This window comes from Camelina sativa, chromosome 5 (assembly GCF_030686135.1).
Source record: "Camelina sativa cultivar CO46 ecotype springtype chromosome 5, ASM3068613v1".
In the NCBI taxonomy this organism is placed as follows: domain Eukaryota; kingdom Viridiplantae; phylum Streptophyta; class Magnoliopsida; order Brassicales; family Brassicaceae; genus Camelina; species Camelina sativa.
Genome location: NC_141884.1, coordinates 10,586,098 through 10,607,280, shown reverse-complemented (window position 1 = coordinate 10,607,280; position 21,183 = coordinate 10,586,098). Strand labels below are relative to the sequence as shown.

The 21,183-nt window shown below is 36.1% G+C and overlaps 3 protein-coding genes and 1 pseudogene across 5 annotated transcripts; 1 reads left to right on the top strand and 3 right to left on the bottom strand.

The window, feature by feature from the left end:
* The first annotated feature begins 501 nt into the window (after positions 1-501).
* LOC104786450 (importin beta-like SAD2) lies at positions 502-12,956 on the top strand. Of its 2 annotated transcripts, none has more exons than XM_087449809.1 (27): positions 502-707; positions 909-1,029; positions 1,320-1,523; positions 1,620-1,709; positions 1,820-1,921; positions 4,925-5,044; positions 5,325-5,460; positions 5,549-5,636; positions 5,955-6,104; positions 6,518-6,680; positions 7,141-7,325; positions 7,410-7,583; positions 8,223-8,368; positions 8,468-8,591; positions 8,675-8,855; positions 9,115-9,274; positions 9,407-9,448; positions 9,537-9,655; positions 9,759-9,957; positions 10,259-10,390; positions 10,544-10,647; positions 11,001-11,180; positions 11,321-11,460; positions 11,543-11,682; positions 11,764-11,930; positions 12,025-12,154; positions 12,262-12,956. In XM_087449809.1, the coding sequence occupies exons 6-27, from the start codon at positions 4,952-4,954 to the stop codon at positions 12,435-12,437; spliced, it is 3,129 nt and encodes a 1,042-aa protein (XP_087305935.1). In that variant the 5' UTR covers positions 502-707; positions 909-1,029; positions 1,320-1,523; positions 1,620-1,709; positions 1,820-1,921; positions 4,925-4,951; the 3' UTR covers positions 12,438-12,956. The 2 variants fall into 2 exon arrangements, with proteins under 2 accessions (XP_087305935.1, XP_010510174.2); XM_010511872.3 differs by having other exon boundaries at positions 1,812-1,921.
* A 604-nt stretch (positions 12,957-13,560) lies between these two features.
* LOC104786449 (stress-response A/B barrel domain-containing protein UP3) lies at positions 13,561-14,487 on the bottom strand. Its single transcript, XM_010511871.3, has one exon. The coding sequence runs from the start codon at positions 14,485-14,487 to the stop codon at positions 13,672-13,674; it is 816 nt and encodes a 271-aa protein (XP_010510173.1). The 3' UTR covers positions 13,561-13,671.
* Positions 13,561-15,928, bottom strand: LOC104786448 (ras-related protein RABA5d). Its single transcript, XM_010511870.3, has 2 exons — positions 15,405-15,928; positions 13,561-15,091 (listed from the first exon to the last, which is right to left on the bottom strand). The coding sequence occupies exons 1-2, from the start codon at positions 15,739-15,741 to the stop codon at positions 14,763-14,765; spliced, it is 666 nt and encodes a 221-aa protein (XP_010510172.1). The 5' UTR covers positions 15,742-15,928; the 3' UTR covers positions 13,561-14,762.
* A 1,817-nt stretch (positions 15,929-17,745) lies between these two features.
* On the bottom strand, positions 17,746-19,372 carry LOC104786447 (phospholipase A1-Ialpha2, chloroplastic pseudogene; annotated as a pseudogene). Its single transcript, XR_015558504.1, has one exon. The product of XR_015558504.1 is annotated as a phospholipase A1-Ialpha2, chloroplastic pseudogene (transcript).
* Between the last annotated feature and the right edge of the window lie 1,811 nt (positions 19,373-21,183).

Sequence of the window (21,183 nt, the reverse complement as noted above, 5' to 3'; positions counted from 1 at the left end):
GAGCACATAACTCTTTGGCGACGACACGTCAGCTTTTCTTCAAGAATGCTTATCTTTTAATATATAGGGGATTTGTTAATACAAAAATTTCAGATATATCCCACGCCCCACGGTTTCAAAACTGAAGGTGTTCATCCAAAATTTATGTTTTTGTTAAATGCTAATTCAATTACGGATAAGCAGATTAAACCACTAAACCAAACATCAATTTAGTTAAATGTTATAATGTATCTACGAAAGGATATTGGATTTGAAGGAGACGCCCACGACAATATTTTTGGGATGAGGTGCTTACAATTTTTGGGTGATCAACTGACGGCTTGCTATTGCTCAATGTCTCACAAAGTGTCGGTTGTGGGATGGTAAATGCGTTAAACTGAAACGTAAAAGTATAGTGAATCCTTATTCTATAAGTCACAAGTAAATTCTCAATTAACTGCCACTCTCTCTATCTGACATCTGTCTTAAGTCCCAAATTATAATCTTTCACAATTTTTGCTTAACAAATTTCATTTTAAAAGAAAAAAACATTTATTTTACTTTTGCGACACAAAAAATAAAACACAAAAGATTAAAATTGTTACGCCTCTTCTCCCATGATCTCCACTTCGCCTTAATTCGCTCAATTATGGAACAACAAGCTGATTTCATACAAAAGCTCTCAATCTCTTCCTTTTCTCATCCCTCTTTCTGCTTCCTTTAATCGGGTACTAGAACTAAACCTCTATTCTGAATTTAGGGTTTTAATAGCTTCTTCTTCTATTTGTATTCAATCGATTTTCTTATGATATAGGTTTTAAAAGCTTTCTTCTTCTGTAATTCTGTTTGTATTCAATCAAATTGATTTAGGTTTCTAATAGCTTTCTTCTTCTGTTTGTATTCCTTATATAAAAATTACGACACAAAAGGATTACTTCTCTTCAACAACTGCTTCGACTCCCGCACGACCACGATTCCCACAACATGATTTCATACAAAAGCTTCAGTATCTCTTCCTTTCCTATTTCTGGTTTCCTCCAACTTTTCCGGGTAAATTTTTTTTAAGTTCTTACATGTTCTGATTGTAGGGTTTCATCAATCACATATCTCTTCTTCTTGCAATTTACGAACTCTGATTTCTGGTATATTTTGTTCAACATTGCTTAATCAATCAATATCTATGTCTTCTCAAATTCTCTGTTTATATTTTAACAACCGGAACAAGTTTGATAAAGAACTTGCATTATATAAAACAGATTCATAACTTCAATTTTATTTAGTCTGTTATCCAAGTGTTTGTAGTCTGTTATTGAAGTGTTTTCTATTTCAAAATCTTTCAGTTTACATGGTTGGCGGTTCCAGCACCACAACACCGGACCACAATGACACTTCTCCCTTCCTCTTTATTCCAATCTTCGTTTCTTCTACAAGTTCTTTAGTTTGCTACTGAAGTTTCAAGGAATTTTGGGTGTTTTATGTCATTTATGTAGTTGTATAGTAAATTTGGAACGTGGATAGGTTTTCTTCTGACATTTAAGCCTCGGGTTAGAGTGTGAATGATTCATCTCTCTTAGTTTGGTTTGAGATTGACATGTAAGCTTACAAGGTTTGATTCTGAGACTGAATGGTCATGTTTGTAGGGTATAGATTTGATCGCTGAAGGTAATAGAAAAAAGACCAAAAGGACAGCTCCAAAGTGAGATGATGTCTACCCTAAGCTTATTGTCAAGGTTACAAATCCAGCAACGATCTCTCTCCTTTGTTTTTGTTTCCCTTATTTAAAGTGGCTTTTAATTGGGTGAGTCTTAGTGAGTATAAGATTTATTTTGAAGTTTTGTAGCTTTACCGTTTTCTGGTAAGGAGAACTCAGAGCAAGTTCAATTTTGTGTGATATTGAAGAGGCTTTTCTCTATCTAAGCTTGTGGAATGCGTGACTGGCAAGGTTCCATTTCGTTGAAACCCTCTCTCTTATGTATCTTTATGTTGAAATTGGTCTTTTAGATCATGAGTATTCTGCTTCATTTCTTTAGAACCAGTTTCCAATTTGTGAACCTAAAGTGGTTACTGATAATCCCCAACTTAGTATCCAACATGGATGTGTTCATTATTTGGTTTGATTATGTGAATGAGCTGAATTGATTTAGGTTTTAATAACACCTTTGCTGAAATTTAAACACTCGGTGGATGATTTAACTCTGTTGGAGATGGAGAGCATGAGGTCGGTCGGCGCAGTGCCGACTTAACTAGGAGGGCGGGCAGTGCGACCGCTCTGGGTACATAAATTTAAGAGGCATATACGTATAAGAAAAATGGCATAAAAAAAATTTGTAAGTTAAAAAAGCACAAAAAATAATTTTGTAAGCTAGAAAGGGGCACAAAAAAAAATTGTAAGTTAAAGAAGCACACAAAAAAACTTTGTAAGCTAGAAAGAGACAAAAAAAAAATTATAAGTTAGAAAGGGGCACAAAAAAAAATTATATGAACCAAAAAGACCTAAAAAAAATGAGTAAGTTTTTCTATAGTTTAAGGGGTATTTTTTTTTTAGTTTGCCCAAGGGCATGTAATATGTTTAAGCCGGTACTGGGTCGGCGCCGATGAGACTGAGAATCATATTAGAAGATAAAGATGATTGTTTGATGAAAGAAGACAAAAAAATTGTTGCCGACAAAAAAAAATGAAAAAAAAAGAAGAAAGACAAAAAAATATTATTTATTTTTTATGTTAAAATTCACCATGTTTAATTAGGTCGTGCAACGCACGGGCCATGACACTAGTAATGAAGATAATACACAAGTGAGACTGTGAGAGAACCAATGGGGAGAATTTTTAGAAAATTTTATGACATTTTTAATTAGAACAAATATTATGCAACTCGATAATTTATATATATATATATATATATGTGATTTATAACTTATTATGTTGTATGTTATAGTCTTATAGACATGGATAAATAGATAGCATAGTCGATCATATCAAATAGACATTTTCAAATGAGAGAAAAGTTTAGTCAAACTATGGGTTGATGTCAAAAGCGTGTCTTAGCCCCATTGTCTTTGGGACAGGAACGACTCTTCCTACTCAGGTACATTTTTCACTTTTTCAGCTTACCATCCACTTTCTGTGGGTGGAAAGAAACAACAGACGACTATGGAGACACACTTATTCCCTCAGATCAACTGGTCCCGCGACTAGATTAATTAGCAAGTTCGGAACCAGATACTTTTAATCCAAAAACTGGGGAACGGGAAATTTCAAGGCTGCATGGTGATGTGGCTTACCACATGATATCCTCCTAGCTAAGACACTAGTTTTTTAACAGCTGAAATATGTTGATTATATTTAACAAATGCTGCACTTAATATAACAAAGTTCTTCTGAATAAATTTTACATTTTATTCAAAAAAAAATGAATTTTAATATAACAAACGCTGCACTTAATATAACAAACGCTGCACTTAATAAATTTTACATTTTAATCATAAACTGAATATACGAGTGGTTGGAGAAATCTCACTTAACTATAGAACAATAGCTGATCGACTTTAGTATATACTATATACTTTCAATTCCTGACGAAAAGTGTCACTCACTACTGACAACTATAGTCTATATATATAGTACGTCCCAATAACTTTTGCGTTGGGTCATATATTGATGTGTAAGGGTGTATCAACAATATGGTTGAATTCTTAGGCAGTGGCATCCAATGCTCGCTAGCTAGTGCTCTATATATATTGATCCGCATAAAGATGTTATACATTCTATATATAGGCAAATATTGAACGAGATAGCTAGTAAGAGTAAAATACTTGCCTTCATAAGTTTTGTTGTGTAACCTACCTCCAAAGTCCAAAGTTCTTCATATCATTTAGACTTTTCAGATGATCACTTTATTGTCAAAGTCCAAAGTTCTTCATATCATTGTAGTTCTTTAGGCACCCAACAAATTACACCATTATATGTTGATGGATTTTTCTTTTTATGGTTGATATGATTTGATTTTGTCCCAAATATATGGATTTTTTCTTTTATGGTTGATATGATTTGATTTTGTCCCAAATATACTATATACGTCCTCTTTTATATGAGTATATCACAACGTATTTGCTATTGCTTTTGTGTTTTACTAATAGATGAATATGAATATATATGGAGTTATGGACTATATATGGACCATGGTCACACAATTGTTGGATCATGTCATCTAGTTAACATTGAAACTCATCATCGTTTACAATGATTACATCCATATATCTTCCTTGGACATAAATATTATCGAATTAACAATTTAAAATTTTCGTCAAATACACCAACCAACCACACTTTCAATGATTTTCACCTTTCTTATCTGGACATAGGACTGGAACAAATAGTATAATAATAAAATATCATTAAAGGAAAAGAAAGAACACTTTTATTAGTTGGTATTTTAACTAAATTCATCAGATAAATAAAGGAAAAAATAAAAATAACATTTTCAGACACATAAATTTACAATTTTTATTTAATATTCTGGCAAAACTCACCTGAAAACTTTTTATCCTTTATTCTTTCATCTTTCTTCCTATAAAAGTAGTAAACACGTCACTCAAGTAAGAGAAGACCCGGTACGACTTAAACCGGAAAAAATAGGACCAAAAAATCGAAATTGGTTGGTTAGTTAAACAACCCTAGGGATTTATTTAAATACTCACTCCTATATCGTCCAGCTACATTTTTTTGTCCCTCTCCTCTCTCCACACTCGCCCAACTCTCAAAAATCTTCTTCTCCTTCTTCTCCTTCTTCTCCGCCATTCTTGTCGCTCTAAAACCCTATCATGCTCTTCTGAGAATCTCCTCCCCCCTTTACTCAAATTCAGCTCTTATCCAGGGCTTTCGAACTCTGGAAATTTTCAATCGAATCCGCCACTTCCTCTGATCGTCGTCATTACTCTGTGTTTAGTGTCCTGGTTTTCGAACTCCACGGAGGATGGATCTGCCTAGCCTCGCTTTGATCCTTCGCGCCGCCGTTTGCAGTCCTGTTCCCGATGAACGCAAAGCTTCCGAGCAGCAGCTCAATCAGGTTTCTCATTTTTCACTTGAATTCTCTTCGGGCTGTTTTTTTTTTTTTTTTTGATATTCTTCGCGTGTTTGATTCGTCCCTGAGATGTATGAGATTATTTTGTTAATTTTATCTTGAAGTTTTGAGCTGTGAGTTCATGTTTAACCCAAGATATTTCAAAGGATCCGATTATTTTTTTGACAAATCTTTAATTTGATTTAATTCAGATTTTGTTGTAGTTGGGATTGAGTTCTGCAGTTCTGATAATGCCTGTGTTTTCTTGTTATTCTCTGTGTTGCAGTTGCAAAACACGCCTCAGCATTTGGTGAGGTTGTTGCAGATAGCCGTGGATGGAAATTGTGACATGGCAGTGCGTCAAATTGCTAGTATTCAGTTCAAAAATTTCATTGCTAAGAACTGGTCACCTGAGGATTCTGGTAATAATTTGCACTTGTGATTATCTTGTCCCCGGCTTTAACTTTTGGAAGATTTTAGATTAATTTTTGCTTATTTTTGATGGCTCAGGAGAGCAACAAAAGATATTGCAAAGTGACAAAGAATTGGTGAGAGACAATATTCTCGTCTATGTCACCCAAGTTCCAACCTTACTCAGGTAAATTTCCCTGATAGCTTTTGAACTCTGACGTGGTCTGATTTTTAGCTATTTTATGAAATATGTGTAACATGTACGGCTAATCATGCCTTCAAATTGCTAATCATCTTGTCTGATTCTAGTCCTCACTTTTATATATGCATCTTTGAATGTGCCTCTGCATTATCCTTAGATGCTAGATATTAAAAAACGGCAGATAGACGATGATTTTTTTTTCTGAAGTTTGCCTTTTTTTCTCATTACCTTGGTCCCGACAATATCTTCTATAAGCCTCAACAACAACCATAATTTGTTTCTTTTTCTAATTTTGGTATCCAGATCACAACTTGGAGAGAGCCTCAAGACAATCATTTATGCTGACTACCCAGAACAATGGCCACGTCTTCTGGATTGGGTGAAGTTCAACTTGCAAAATCAACAAATTTATGGGGCTTTGTTTGTGTTGCGGATACTCTCTAGAAAATATGAGTAAGTTCATCACTTTCCAATTCATTTTCCTATGCCGGTCTATATGATTTATAAGGTTTGTTAGTTAAATTATTGATATAATTTATTGAGACATCTTCATGATTGTCTGCGGTGGCAATAGTAGTGTGACTAATAAATTTAGTTGGTAACCACTCCTGAGTTGAATAAAAAATGAGAGAAGGGAAAGAAGTGTTAGGCAGAAGCTATGAGAGTGTTTAAAACGTTTTATTAGAATACAATGGTGTTCATGGCTCTGTCAATTCATGATGTCCTGTCAATTTTTTTTACGACTTCCAGCTAGAAATGCAAGTTGCTCTTTACATGTAAAGAAGCAGCTATTCTGGATGGCAATCTCATTGTTTACATATAAGTAGTCCTTCGCGTTGATGATGTTTCATGATTTTGTTTTCTAGGTTCAAGTCAGATGAGGAGAGGACACCTGTTTCCCGCATCGTGGAGGAGACATTTCCTCAACTTTTGACTATTTTTAATGGGCTTATCCAGATACCAAACCCCTCTCTGGAGATAGCAGAACTTATGAAGTTGATATGCAAAATATTTTGGTCATCCATATATGTAAGTTGCTAGGGAGATCAGTTACATGTGCCTCTGCAGAATTTCACCTTTTATCCTTCTTAACCTATTATGCATATCCTTAGTACATAATTCAAACCAGTCGAACTGTTTTGTGTATTATTTGTTGTATTAAAGTGAAAAGCTTGGGACAAGGACTCTGAGGTAGGTGGTTCCAACTTCACCTGTGATCCCTCTGTCTCCATTTTCTTATATTTGAGATCATTAGTGGTATTGTTTAATATCTTATCATATTGGCAATTGCCATCTTTGTTCTATTCTTTGGTTTAGAAAGACTTCAATATATAAATAAAAGACTGGCTCATGTGTTGGGGAGCGTATTCCTGAACACCTCCCTGTTCTTTTTTTTCTTCATGATAATTTATGGTTTTCGTGATCTTAACTATGTTAAAATTCAAAAAGAATCACCAGATGATAATTTCTTACTGTTCTCTGTGGGCAGTTGGAGCTACCAAGGCAATTATATGATCTAAACGTATTCAATGCCTGGATGGTTCTGTTCTTGAGTGTTTCGGAGCGTCCTGTTCCAGTTGAAGGCCAACCTTTGGATCCAGAACTTAGAAAATCTTGGGGCTGGTGGAAGGTCAAGAAGTGGACAGTGCACATATTGAACAGGCTCTATAGTCGGTATGTATCTGATGTTATTTTTTTAAAAAACAAGAAAGTACGCTTGGAAGGTTTATTGATTTTTTTGTGAACACTCATTGATAGGTTTGGAGATCCAAGTCTACATAATCCAGAAAACAAACCTTTCGCCCAATCGTTTCAGAAGAATTATGCAGGCAGAATTTTGGAAGGGCACCTAAATTTCTTGAATACAATTCGCATTGGAGGCTATCTTCCTGACAGAGTTACCAATCTTCTCCTGCAGTACTTAAGCAACAGGTTTGTGTTACAATCCCTTGTCGACATTAGTTTCACTTACGTACAGGCACACATTCAGTATCCCCACTTGGCGAACTTATAATATCCTCATTTGCCTGGCACTATATAATTTTTTGGTCTCTGAATTATAAGTTCTTGAAATTAACTACAACACTTTTAGAGGTCTATATGCTTTTGTAATTTTACTCTACTGCATTGATCATGTGTTTAGATATTTTTTTTACCACCTCCCCTGTAGCATAAACTACTGCTGTGTAGACATATAAGAATATGCCCCACTGGGGAAAATTGTGGTTTTTAGTTCCTTAGTTTATGTCTTAGTAATGTTTGAGGATATAATGAGAACCTTAGCCAGGTAGGATTCACTATTTGTGTTTTCATGCTCTTCTTCAAAAAGTGAATTCTTGATGAGTTTCGAATGTCTTCTATCTAATCTTGGGAGCTTTGTTCTCTTAACTCGCTGCATATACTTTCTGAAATGGTTTAAATTTCATGATGCGATTTCTAATGACAAGCTAATATATCTTAGGCATGCAATATAACTTTCTGAACTTGGGATATTTACAGATTTGGCATATGTGGTCTTTCTCGTCAAAGAAAAATTATTTATTTGTTGAAACTATTTCATTGTATCTGCAGCATTTCGAAGAAAAGCATGTACAAAATGCTGCTGCCTCGGCTGGATGTTCTGCTTTTTGAGATTGTTTTCCCGCTAATGTGCTTTAATGATAATGATCAAAAGCTTTGGGAGGAAGACCCACATGAATATGTGAGGAAAGGTTACAGTAAGTGCTACATCATACTCAATTTCTTAAAAAGTCTTAATTCCTAAACTCATCATCAAAAATGTTATTAAATACATCATTTTTAATGGGCTTACCCAGATATCATTGAAGACTTGTACAGTCCGCGAACAGCGTCCATGGATTTTGTAAATGAGTTGGTTCGAAAGCGTGGGAAAGCGAACCTTCCGAAATTTGTTCAGTTTGTCGTTGGGATCTTCAGGAGGTATTACATTTGAGCTCTTCTGCGTGGCACTTGGTCTATCAGTTGTGTTTTATTGACAACTTGAGTTTGTACACTGTGTGTAGTTATGACGAAGCTCCTGCTGAACGTAAGCCGTATCGCCAAAAAGATGGTGCGATGCTTGCTGTTGGAGCTCTTTGTGACAAATTGAAGCAAACTGATCCCTACAAATCTGAACTAGAGCGTATGTTGGTGCAACATATTTTTCCCGAGTTCAGTAGTCCTGTTGGACATCTTAGAGCAAAGGTATATTTGGCTTTAAACTGTGTTGTGGATATCTCAATAATCCATTTTTACCAGCTTACCAGAATGATGATTTTGTTTTGCCTTTCCACGACGTCTGTTGTACTTCAATTTATCCGAGAATTCTAAGCATCATTGCTTAGTCTACTGCTGCAATGCTATCTATAGTATAGTATAAACTTCCTCTTGTTGCCCAGTATTATATGTCATACTCTTTGAGATCCCCTTTGATCTGTTTGACGGGTTTTTTTTTTTAATGTAGGCCGCATGGGTAGCTGGACAATATGCACATATCAATTTTTCAGATCAGAACAACTTTCGTAAAGCATTGCACAGTGTTGTTTCTGGACTGCGCGATCCTGACCTCCCTGTTCGTGTTGATTCAGTTTTTGCATTACGTTCATTTGTTGAGGCGTGTAAGGGTATGTGATTTTCTCCTACCCATTTCTATGTTGTATGAATGTGTTTTCACTTGTTTATCTGTGCATGTTGGCTTCTTGATTGTGTACTGGGTTTGTGTGGTGGCTAATTTAAATTTTTCTGGTCATATGCAGATTTAAATGAGATTCGTCCAATCCTTCCTCAGTTACTTGATGGTAGGTTACCCTTCTATATGAACACTTGATGGTCAGTATTGTTGAAGTAAACTAATGATTTAAATTTTTGTGATCCTGCTTCCATCAGAATTCTTCAAACTCATGAATGAGGTAGAGAATGAGGACCTTGTCTTTACTTTGGAGACCATTGTAGATAAGTTTGGCGAAGAGATGGCTCCTTTTGCTTTTGGATTATGTCAAAATCTGGTAAGAAATTCTGTTCTCTATGAGTCTAGTTTTGTTGATGTCTAGAAAATCTGGTAAGAAAACTTGGCTATGTATATGTAAATCTTCCTTTCCTTTCATTCAGGCGGCTGCATTTTGGAGATGTCTAAACACGTCAGAAACCAATGATGACTCGGATGACATGGGAGCTTTAGCTGCAGTTGGTTGTTTGCGTGCCATAAGTACAATCCTTGAATCTGTTAGCAGTCTTCCGCAGCTGTTTGTTGAGATAGAACCAACTATACTTCCAATAATGCAGAAAATGTTGACCACTGATGGCCAAGGTATACTGATGTCTAGAAATACATCTTGAGTTTCTCATTTAGCTTGGGCTATAGTTTGTGGAGTCTGAACATAATTAAGTTATAGTTGGGTCCAGATGATGTACTTTTCGACTGATGTGTTAGCCATTTAGGTTCATTCTATTAGTAGGTTTTTTTTGTTGGGAATTACATATCCATTATTTTTTTTGTCAGCGTTTTGTTGTTTCGTAGCATCATGATCTCAAAATTATTCATTTTCTTTTCCAGCTATATAATAATTGACACTGAAGTATTTATGTTCTCATCCTACTTGCTATAACAGAGGTTTTTGAAGAAGTTTTGGAGATTGCATCATACATGACCTTTTATTCACCTACCATTTCCTTGGATATATGGAGTCTCTGGCCTTTAATGATGGAAGCATTAGTTGATTGGGCAATTGATTTCTTTCCAAGTATAGTTTCTCTCACATCTGCTTTCTTTTCTACAGCCCCCAAATTTTTTACATTCTAATTTTTACAGTTGACTCTATGACTGTAGCACTTCCATGTACCATGTCATTCATTTTTTTCGTTACACTCACTTAAGTTACTCTTTGAAAATTCAGATATTTTGGTTCCGATAGACAACTTTATATCAAGGGGAACGGCTCATTTTCTCACTTGCAAGGAGCCCGACTATCAGCAAAATCTATATAATGTCCTTTCAACTGTGAGTATACCTTCTGATAGTACTAGTGACTCCAATTATATGTATGTGCTTGTTCATTGTTATAATGAACTGTTGGGATTCTCGCACATCGGCACATATCATGAAGCATAGAATCTTCCTTTATCGTTTACCAGAATTTCTGAGTTCATTTTCCGTGCCTATCGTTGTAGAAAGTTGTTGGCCTCTTGTTTATTGTGTAAACAGGAGAAATAACATATTGTACATTTCTTGCTGCCAAAACATATATAAGCATCTCTTTCTCTGCACAAGCGCAGTTCTCGTCTGTCTGCACAACATTAGCGCATTTGTTACCTTTCATAGCTAATATATGTCTCACGTTTCCACTTCTACAGCTTATGACCGACAGAAACATAGAAGACAGTGATATTGAGTCTGCTCCAAAGCTTATTGAAGTTGTTTTCCAGCATTGCAAAGGGCAGGTGGATCAGTGGATTGAACCATATCTGCGACTCACTATTGATCGGTTACAACGAGCTGAGACTTCATATGTAAAATCTCTTCTTATACAAGTGGTAAGAATTATGGTCGATTTCTACATACCAGTAGTATATTTATTTATGTCACTATATGAATCAAGTTGCTCGTATTGAACTGATTCTGTTGTTGTGTGATGATACAATGATGAGTTGACAATCTTGATTTCTATTCGCAGGTGGCAAATATGCTTTACTACAATCCAGGTTTGACGCTTGGTGTATTGCATAACACAGGACTTATTTCCAAAGTCTTTGATCTTTGGTTCCAGATGTTGCAGCAAAAGAGAAAAAGTGGCCTGCCAGCAAACTTCAAAAGGTACTGTTGATCCTTCTTTTGACATATCGTGCTCATGTTAGCTCATAATTGTAATGGTTGGACATTCTGTTGTTCGTACCAGGGAACATGCTAAAAAAGTTTGCTGTTTGGGTTTGACTTCATTACTTGCTCTCCCGGGTGGTCAATTACCCGATGAAGCACTGCAGCGTGTTTTCAGAGCAACACTTGATCTTCTAGTTGCATATAAGAATCAGCTAGCTGGTATGTCCTGCTCATGATCCATTTTCTCGTCACTTGGCATGGTAATATTTACATTTATTCCTTTTCGAATCCTCCTCGCAGAAGCAGAAAAGGAGACAGAAGTGGATTATGAGGAAGAAATGAATGGTCTCGAGAGTGATGATGACGAAGATGATGATGATGATGGGTCTGATGGGGAGATGGGGATGGATGATGCAGAGGATGGAGATGAAGCACAAAGCGTGAAGCTGCAGAAGTTAGCTGCACAGGTTTGTCAAGTGTTTGTATCGACTTGCTTCAGTAAAGCATATGCTTTTGTTTGCTAGAATTGACTGTTTTCCAATTCTTTTATCTGTTTCATAGGCAAAGATCTTCCGCTATGATGATGATGATGACGACGACGATTCTGATGATGACTTTAGTGATGACGACGAATTTCAGTCACCCATCGATGACGTTGATGCCTTTGTATTCTTTGTCGATGCAATCAGAGGTACCACTATATACAATCCTCACCAGTCTTGACCACCCAATACTTTATGGAGCTTTATTTTCTCTGGCGTACATATTGCTTAACAATCACGTTTATCCATTGTACAGTTATGCAGGCATCAGATGCGCAGAGATTTCAGAACCTTAACCAGTCTCTGGACTTCACTTACCAGGCGATTGCGAACGGAGTAGCACAGCATGCGGAGGTGAGAAGAGTGGAGATTGAGAAGGAGAAGCAAAAGAAGTTAGCTCAAGCTGCTTCTACTCCTGTTGCTGCTCAGTGATGTTTATGTTGTGCTTCAAAGTCAGTGTCTGATACACAGGTGGTGTCATTTTGGTGAGAGATTGTCGTACATTATTATTTGCAATAGTGGCTTGCTTCCAGGTTATACAAATGAAGAAGCAGATTTTGTGAATTTTAGCAGAAGGCATCATCTCTAGAACCTTGTTAAACCGTGTGGTTGCGGTTGATGAGGATGGAGTCTCTGGTGGTTTAAAGAAAGGTGTGTAGAAACTTCTTCTCCTCCCATGAGGGCGGTGTTGTGTCTTTCTTTTGGATTGGTTGTATTCATGAAGAAAAGGAGTTTTTTTTTTTTTTGGGAGGGTGGGCGGATTTTGTGTACTCTTTTATCTTTTCTTTTTTTGGCCATGTACTCTTTATGTTAAGTGTTGTGTCTTTGGGATGTGTTAGATTTTTTTAGGAAAAGCTATATTGAATTTTTGTCATCTCACAGAGAGATCAGCAAGGTCACTCATCAGGTTGTATGACCATTCTTTCATAAAGTGATAATTATTATCCATCATTTTGCTAGTCACTTTCTTTAGTATTCATAAAATTATTATTACCATTTTAGTAAGAATATATTTGAAAAAAATTATCGATTAAATAAAATTTCGTAAATTCCCACTCGCTTTTTCTACTCTGGTAGATATGATGATGACTCGGAGCCTTGGACGTATTAACAACATAGATTTGCAGCTTCTTAGTAAGATTCTCCCTATTGTTGTTTCTGAATAACTTGAGACGAACGAGATGATTACAACAACAAAATATAAGAAAAAACTGAAACGGCGAATGAAAGCTAAAAAATATAATTCTTAGAAGTATCTTCGTTATATTTGTTATTTTAGACTTCTCTCATGTGGTCTACACTCTACACTCACTGAAGATGAAGGTCACTCATCAGCTTGCAGGCCTTCTAAAGACAAACCAGCCAGACGTAAAGAACGCACTCTACCAGTCAAAACCACTAACTAAGAACAAATCCTGATGAATCTCGGATACAGAAGCTCTTGCGTGTAATGGACATTTGCAACTACAAAGATTGTAGCCTACTACGATAGCTTAAACAGAGTCATTATTTTGATTACTCAAGGGCTTGCTTAAAAAAATTCACACTCAGGATCTTCTAATCAAACATGCTTTTTTATTCTCAAATTGCAGAGACAAACAATGTGAAACAAATAAAAGTCCCAAAAGTGCTTATTTCAAAGGATTGAAATCTTAAAAACCCTTTCTTACAGACTAGAACAAGTCTGTGAAGAAACAAGGAACTCAACAACAATGGTGGAATCCACATAATCACGAACCTTGTCCTTTTCCAAGTTCACCAACAACTCTTTCTGAGCATCCACAGCTTCCATCTCACTCAAATCCTTAAAATACGCAATCGAAGCAATCGTGAAACCTTTAGCTCTCGCCGGCGAAAAGTTTTCACCCACAGTGATCTGATCAATCCCTGGAAACTTCTCACCAAGCCCCTTAATCACTCCCGTAATCTCCGATTTCGCCTCATCGGATACATCCTCTTTCAATTTGAGTAAAGTGAGTTTAGCAACCGAACCAGGAGCCGGAGCTAGGGTTCCAGGGATTCGATCCGCGATCCAATCAACAGCCATGAGGTCATCACAGTTCGGTAACACAGACTCCTTAACAACACGGACGTGATCAGGATGCGCAGCGTAGGTGCTGAGATCTTCTTTAGATCCGTAACGGCTATGGAGGAAGTGAGTGAAAGCGAAAGCGGAGGATCCAAGACGGTGGAGAGGAGCGGCGGAGATGTAAAGAACTTCATCGAGTGAGGCAAGAGCGTTGAGGTTGTTGATCATGGAAGTGATTTTGTTGGAGTCAGCGTCGTCTTTGGCTTTGAAAAGAACGATGTGTTCTATGATCTGACTCGGTGGGGTTGAAGAAGAAGACATGGCGGTTACGGCGGAGAAAGAGCGACGGCGAGGGAGTAATCGGAGATTGGTTGGTGAAGAGGAGTGTTTGGTTGTGGAGATAGTGAAGGCTAGTGGTGTGGATATTAGCGGTCTGATTCTTGCGCATATCATTGTGATTGTGATTTGTGTGAAGTTGGTGGTTGTGAGTGACTCAATTGACCATTGGAGCCTACCACTTAAACGTTTTTTTTTTTTTTGCCTAAGTTTCATCGACAGTGGTTGAGATTATCGATAAACTGATTGTATAATTTAGACAATAATTAATTATCGTGTCCACACATAAAGAAATTACAATTTTGAATCAAAAGAAAAATCTTGTGAAACTTTTTTGTAGAGGACAAAAACTCAAAATGAATCAATGCAAAACTCATCAGGGGTCAAAAGACTCAAGAGGATGAACAGCAAGAGAAACCAAAGCCTTGTGTGGAGCTTTTACTATCGTCTTTAACGAGACTGACTCGGTTCTTCATGCTTAGTTCAGTTTTATTATAAGTGTCGGAATTGAGTTGTTTCCTGCTGACATTGGTGTAGATGTCGCGGATGACCATTTCGAAAGCTGTTTTAACGTTGGTCGAATCGAGAGCTGATGTTTCCATGAAGAATAGTCCTTGGGTTTCCGCTAAAGCTTTGCCTTCTTCCACGCTCACGGCTCTTATGCTTTCTAGGTCGCATTTGTTTCCTACCAGCATCCTAGCCACCGTTGTATCCGAATGTACTGTGTATCAAACAAAACAAGAAAAAACACACAAATGAAAACTGAATTCAATTAAAAGTCAATCGAACAGATTCATTATGAATAAGCAAAAGCAAGGTCTTAATTAGTTCTATAAAACAGATTCATGTTGAATAAAGCATAAACGATCTTTACTATATTGATTTTACCTTAATTTGGTCTAAGTAACCAATATAATGAGGATCTAATTAGTCCATATATACAATGATAAAAATCTTAATTAATCAGCAACACACAATCTAACCAAATCATCTGTTTAAAACAAAACAACTTGAGAGATAAATCAATGTCTTACTCTTGAGTTCATCGAGCCAACGGGAGACGCTCTCAAAAGTAGAGCGACGGCTAATATCGTAAACGACGAGGGCTCCGACAGCGCCGCGGTAATAAGCAGAAGTAACGGCACGGAAGCGTTCCTGACCAGCAGTATCCCAAATCTGAGCTTTGACATCTTTGCCATCGATATCCATGTTTTGAGTCTGGAACTCAACGCCGATGGTGGCTTTGGAATGAGCGTTGAACTCGTTACGAGCGTACCGAGAGAGAAGGTTCGATTTCCCGACGGCAGAGTCTCCGATTATCACAATCTTGAATAGATACTCCTCTCCTCCTTCGTCATCATCCGACGACATCCTAGAGCTAGTTCTTTGATGATGACTTCTAGTTCTAGAGAGAGAAATCAGGTTGCATAGAGAGAGAGAGAGAGAGATGGAGCTGGCAAATTATGAAAGGAAGAGAGAAAGACATACTGCGCATGAAGTGGTTTCATAATTTTCTTTTAAAAAATTAATATTTTTTTTGAATTATGTGCCGCAAATTCGGTGCAATTAATAAGTTCTTGTCGTCGTCTTATAACCAAAGAAAACGGATTAGTAATAATTGATTTTGTTAGAGAGAATGGCCCAAATATGTAGTTTAGCCAAAAGCCCATAATCCATGGTAACGTTTTAAGTAACTGAGACCTCTTAACTTGCCTGCCCGATTGAATTATGCACATATGTTGCTGATTGTGGATATGATTTGGAAGAAGGGGGACTTGATCATCAGTAATGTATAAACTGATCGAGATCTCAATCCCATCTCCTGAAAAGTCTTTCACGAAACGAAACCAATCGAGTATGGTGGTTCCTAAGATAAATGCTAACTCAGCAAATATGGGATTGTCGAGCGATAGATGGTAATTCGCGAGAAAAGTCCATGACTATATTAACACATTTTTAATTATTATGTTTTTGTTGTTGGCATCCATACTTATTTAATTTTAGTTTGTAATGTAAGTAAAATATAATATCAAATAAACGATTTATTTAATATAAAGTTTGTATATGGTCTTAAAATACTCTTAAGAGAGCTTTACTACATTCTTACATATCTTATTACGTTCATACAAAAACAAAGAGGAAACCTTGGGTCCAAATGTTTTTATTTCCACATGCTTTAGGGGACATTCACTTTTCCATCAAATTATCAAACTATAGGGATATATATGGTTTCATCATCATATGGACCCACGTTTGTCCTTTTTTCAATCTATGATTAACTTTAAACTACGATTACCATTTCTTAACTTAATATTATTTTTAAAACATAGGTGACCAATATATATTTAAAACACTAAGAAGACCTTTACAAAGAGTTTAGTTATATACGGAGGAATAGCATATTCTATTATACTTTCATCATGGCGCGCGGTTTGTGATCGGTGACGGTGGTATATGTCGTTGTAGTACTACAATATAATGTTACATCATTTCTTATGATATATGTGACGATGATATGATGATGTATATCAAAAAAGATACATCGCAAGTATTCTACGCATTTAATTTCTACTTTCTTCGAAATTATTCCTTTGAATCATATAATTCACTAAAAAGAAATTTACTTGTTGTCGGAATTTTCAACTGATGTTTTATACAAACACTATATATAAACATAATGAATATTCTATGTTCTCACATATATATGAAACTAATGGGCATAACATTCTCTAATGTTAGTCAAAGTTTGACCTAGTTACGGGGATGTGAATTAGGGAAGAACAAGAGGAGACCACAGCTAGTCATCTTAATTATACTATAAATTCGGTGATAATTAAAATTTCAACTACAAAGCATATTTAGTCAATTATTCCATTTTGCATGAAACATAGAAGTAAAAAGGACGATAATGTGAAATAAATGACGACTTAAGAATCCAACTAGGGAGAATGTTTTAGTAATGTACTAATTAGTCAAATTCTAATTTGCATGAAACATACAATCAACTCTAAAGGACGATAAAGTAAACTAAATTACAGATAATTCAACGCATGCATTGTTCACAAATTCAACCAAAAAACAATTTAAAGCTTATACATATACATTGTTTTAGATTTTGCCTTGTTAGTTTAGTTTAAAGTTTACTATAGCTTACACTTTATCAAAAAAGGAAAAGTGAAAAACTACTAGCTTACACATATCTTTTTATCCAAAATTATAAATATTTTAATCATAGGAAAAATGTAAACGCAGATATGAAAGACAGATGCATTACGCGTTTGCGACTTTGGAAATATATATGATTGATTTAATATATATATCAAATATCATGTAGAAACACTACGTCCAATTAAGTCATATACATAAGCAAACATAACAAATGAAAAACCTTCACTTATATAGACGTTGTAAGTATGTTATAGATACACTTATCTCTCTTTGTACATGTTCAAAAAATTAAAAAAACCTAAATTCCAGTTTGGATCTCATTCTAGCTAGTCCTAAAAAATATTACAGTATAACATATGGTTAGATACATAATTAAGTAGATCCACGGCATTTGTCCAATGCATCATTGGTTGTTCCTTCAAGAGCATCATCTTCTCGCCATTTCTCTTCAAAAACTCTAAGGCAAAATTGTCACCGTCCTCATCTTCCTTGGAATTGGCTGATCTCGAGCTTATTCTCCGTTGGTTTAGAAGATCGATATAAGTTTGGAGATCGTGAACGCAAGAAATGTTTTGAACATCGAAAAAATCTAGCGTGAGTTCCACTCCAACATGAGCATAACATGAGCAGCTCCATGGAAGCTCATAAAAGCCACCTAAAGTCCTAAAATTCTCATTGAGGAAAACACCAGGAAGTTTAGTGACCGGATCATTGACGTTAGTGATCCTCAAAACCTTAACTCCTAGCTCCTCGCAATGTTTTTTGAACTCCAAGTTACCAACCCTAGGCCCTGCGAAGGAGAACACGGTCACCGGAATATCTCCCTCGCCGATCCTCCGGTTTAGACCTAGTTCCGCAATGTCATAGGCAAGAAGTTGAGCCAATGAGCTTCCCATGCTATGTCCTGCGAGTGTGATACTCATCTCTTCTCCTTTATACTCATTTATCAATCTCGAGATTTCAGACAGAAGCTGTTGTCTGCAGCTCTCAAGTCCAAATTTGCTCTCACTCTCATCGGATGTGTATAGAGTCAAGAATCCGGATTCCACCTTCACGTCGAGACGCTGGTTATGAGGATGGAACCTAGCCGGAGTTAAAGAGCTCATGAAATTTGCCAACCATTCCGGGTTAGTTACAGTTCCACGAAACGTCACTACAATGTCTCTCCTCCCTAAACGTTTCACCGAGTCATCGGATGACACTGCAACATAGCCTACCCAACGCGCTCTTCTGTTCGTCTCGTCCTGGATCGGACTGATGTTGATGTCCGGTGTGGCGTAGATGTATTTGGTGACTTGGTAGTCCTCAGGCTTGTCGATTTCGGTTTCTTTAAGTAGGGTTTGTTTGCCATACTTGCAGTTCAAGTAACGTTTAGAATTAGGGTTTAGATCAAAGGCTTTGTAACAAGTGGAAACTAAGTTGCCATAGCGAGTGATCTCTTGTTGGAGAAGAGGGTTTAAAGGTTCGATGAGATCTTTCCAGTTGTTACATCCTTGTATCTCTCTCCAAACCCGAGATAACGGTACAGTCACTGTCCCACCGGAACACGGGGACTGCGGTGTACGATAAACTGGAGGACGAAGAGGAGAGGAAGGAGAAGCAACCGGAGAAGAATGAATCACTGGTGATAACAGAGAAGAAGAAGAAGAATTAGAAATTACAAGTCTTTTGGAGTTGTTTTTAGAATTGGGGAGCGAGAGAGTGTGAGGAAGAAAGAGTGTTTGTTGTGGATTTCTGTTTCTTAGAAATGGAACATGTTTTATATTAGGGTTTTGGATCAAGGCCATATCGATTGCAAGACGGCGTAAGCAAAAGAAAGGAGAGAGAGAGAGCGAGCTAGAGAGGTTTGTTGAACTTTTAAGAGAAATGAATTTTGTGATGTATTTATAGTGAAAATGGGAGAAAGACTTCCACATGTCTTGGCGTGTATTGACTAAGAAATTAGAAATTTAAACTAAAATACTCGAATTGCGATCGTTTTGTGAGAGTGTTCAGAATAATTTATGTGGCCGGTTTTATAGTATTAAATTCTTATACCAATAATCAATTACTCTTTTCAATTTCTGATTCTCCTCACTTCAGTCTTTTGTACGCGTTACCATATCATGTGTGGACTGCAAAAATATAATTATAAAATTCTCGTCTGCACAAACTTAACGTCCTCGTATACTTGAGAATATTATTATTACATGATTCAAGTGCCGAGTTGACCAATATTAATGTACGTATTGAAGTGATGTATGGTGGAAAAAAGAAATAGAGCCAATTGCTGATGTAAACTATTAACACCGAAGCTTTCCTATACATGTATTCTTCGTCATTTTGCATGCTGCTGAAGCTAATTAAGGAACAAAATGTTTTCATGTGTATAATAAACTTAAATTACACGAGTAAACGTTAAACTTATGTTTAGAAGAGATTTGATTTTTAACTTAGATCAAAAAGTCAGGGAATGTGCGTGCGCATTTATCTAAGGGAAAAATATGATAATAACGTACGCAAACATACGTGTGTATTAATATATATAACTCCTAAACTCCAACGTAACATACCTCTAATGTGTTGACCAACAAGCTAGAAACACTTGTACATATATTTTTGACACTCGTCTCCTCGCATGTGATGGAGTACGTAGTCAAAAATTGTCAAATAATATATTATATAAGTATGTATCCAAGTATACGCGCATATATCCAAGCATATATGTGGCCGTATCATTACATAATTAATTATTCAAAGATTTTTTTATTATACAGTACTATACACAGATATTATACATCTATATTTTTTTCTGTTCAAGTTTTGTTTGCCTCCTTTACTGAACAATAACATTGTGATTCAAACAAAAAGTTTTTGCATTGGTATATAGTATATATACATGTATCACCTAATTCATGTAAACGTGAACTATAATGTCTCATGTTAAACAAATTTGATCGGTTTTAAGATGAAAGTTGGTTTAACCAAAAACAAAGCTCTATATATGTAATATGTGAATATATTTCGACGTATTAGAGTCATTGAGTCAACATGAGTCTTATAAGATGTACGATCGATCCTTGTAAGACGAGTGAGCTTCATTTCTTTGCCACATAGGTAACAAAAACCATTAGAATTTTGAAGTCAAACTGCCGGAGAGCAGTAAGTTGTTTATCTAAACAAGAACTAAAGTCAAAAGAAAGAATAAAATCTTTTTGAAAATGCATCCTGGCACGCTAATTAATTGAGGATGAGGATCTATTGGAATTTTTAAAGTCAAATATGCTTAGCTATTGGCAATAAATACTTGTTTAAGGACATACTATTATCGTCGTTATTTTTTAAAACTTTTTTAATACTACTGTATTACAAGTTATAATTATCCACTATGGATAACAGAGACCATATATATATATATATATATATATATACGCTAGCTTCTTCCTTATTTTAACAGACCAGACCACGTACGTACATTCAAGTCCTTTACAAGTTATAATTACAACTAGTACTCTCTAGTATATCACTATTTTCTTTTGGAAAGTGTAAGCAAGGATACACACGTAACAATGTAACATGGTGGATTGAAATTTTACAGTTTTATGGCATCGTTTATAGACTCATGAGTTTTTTTTTTTTTTTGAGTATGTTTAGTTGTTTATACTG

What these genes read in the sequence shown, in the direction of transcription:
- LOC104786449 (XM_010511871.3), bottom strand. Translation starts at nt 14,487, where the DNA reads ATGATATGCGCAAGAATCAGACCGCTAATATCCACACCACTAGCCTTC.
- LOC104786450 (XM_087449809.1), top strand. Translation starts at nt 4,952, where the DNA reads ATGGATCTGCCTAGCCTCGCTTTGATCCTTCGCGCCGCCGTTTGCAGT. An exon ending in ATTTGTTGAGGCGTGTAAGG is followed by an intron (nt 9,275 to 9,406) that starts GTATGTGATTTT and finishes GGTCATATGCAG; the next exon opens with ATTTAAATGAGATTCGTCCA. An exon ending in CCTTCCTCAGTTACTTGATG is followed by an intron (nt 9,449 to 9,536) that starts GTAGGTTACCCT and finishes TGCTTCCATCAG; the next exon opens with AATTCTTCAAACTCATGAAT.
- LOC104786448 (XM_010511870.3), bottom strand. Translation starts at nt 15,741, where the DNA reads ATGTCGTCGGATGATGACGAAGGAGGAGAGGAGTATCTATTCAAGATT. An exon ending in TTGGCTCGATGAACTCAAGA is followed by an intron (nt 15,092 to 15,404) that starts GTAAGACATTGA and finishes TTTGATACACAG; the next exon opens with TACATTCGGATACAACGGTG.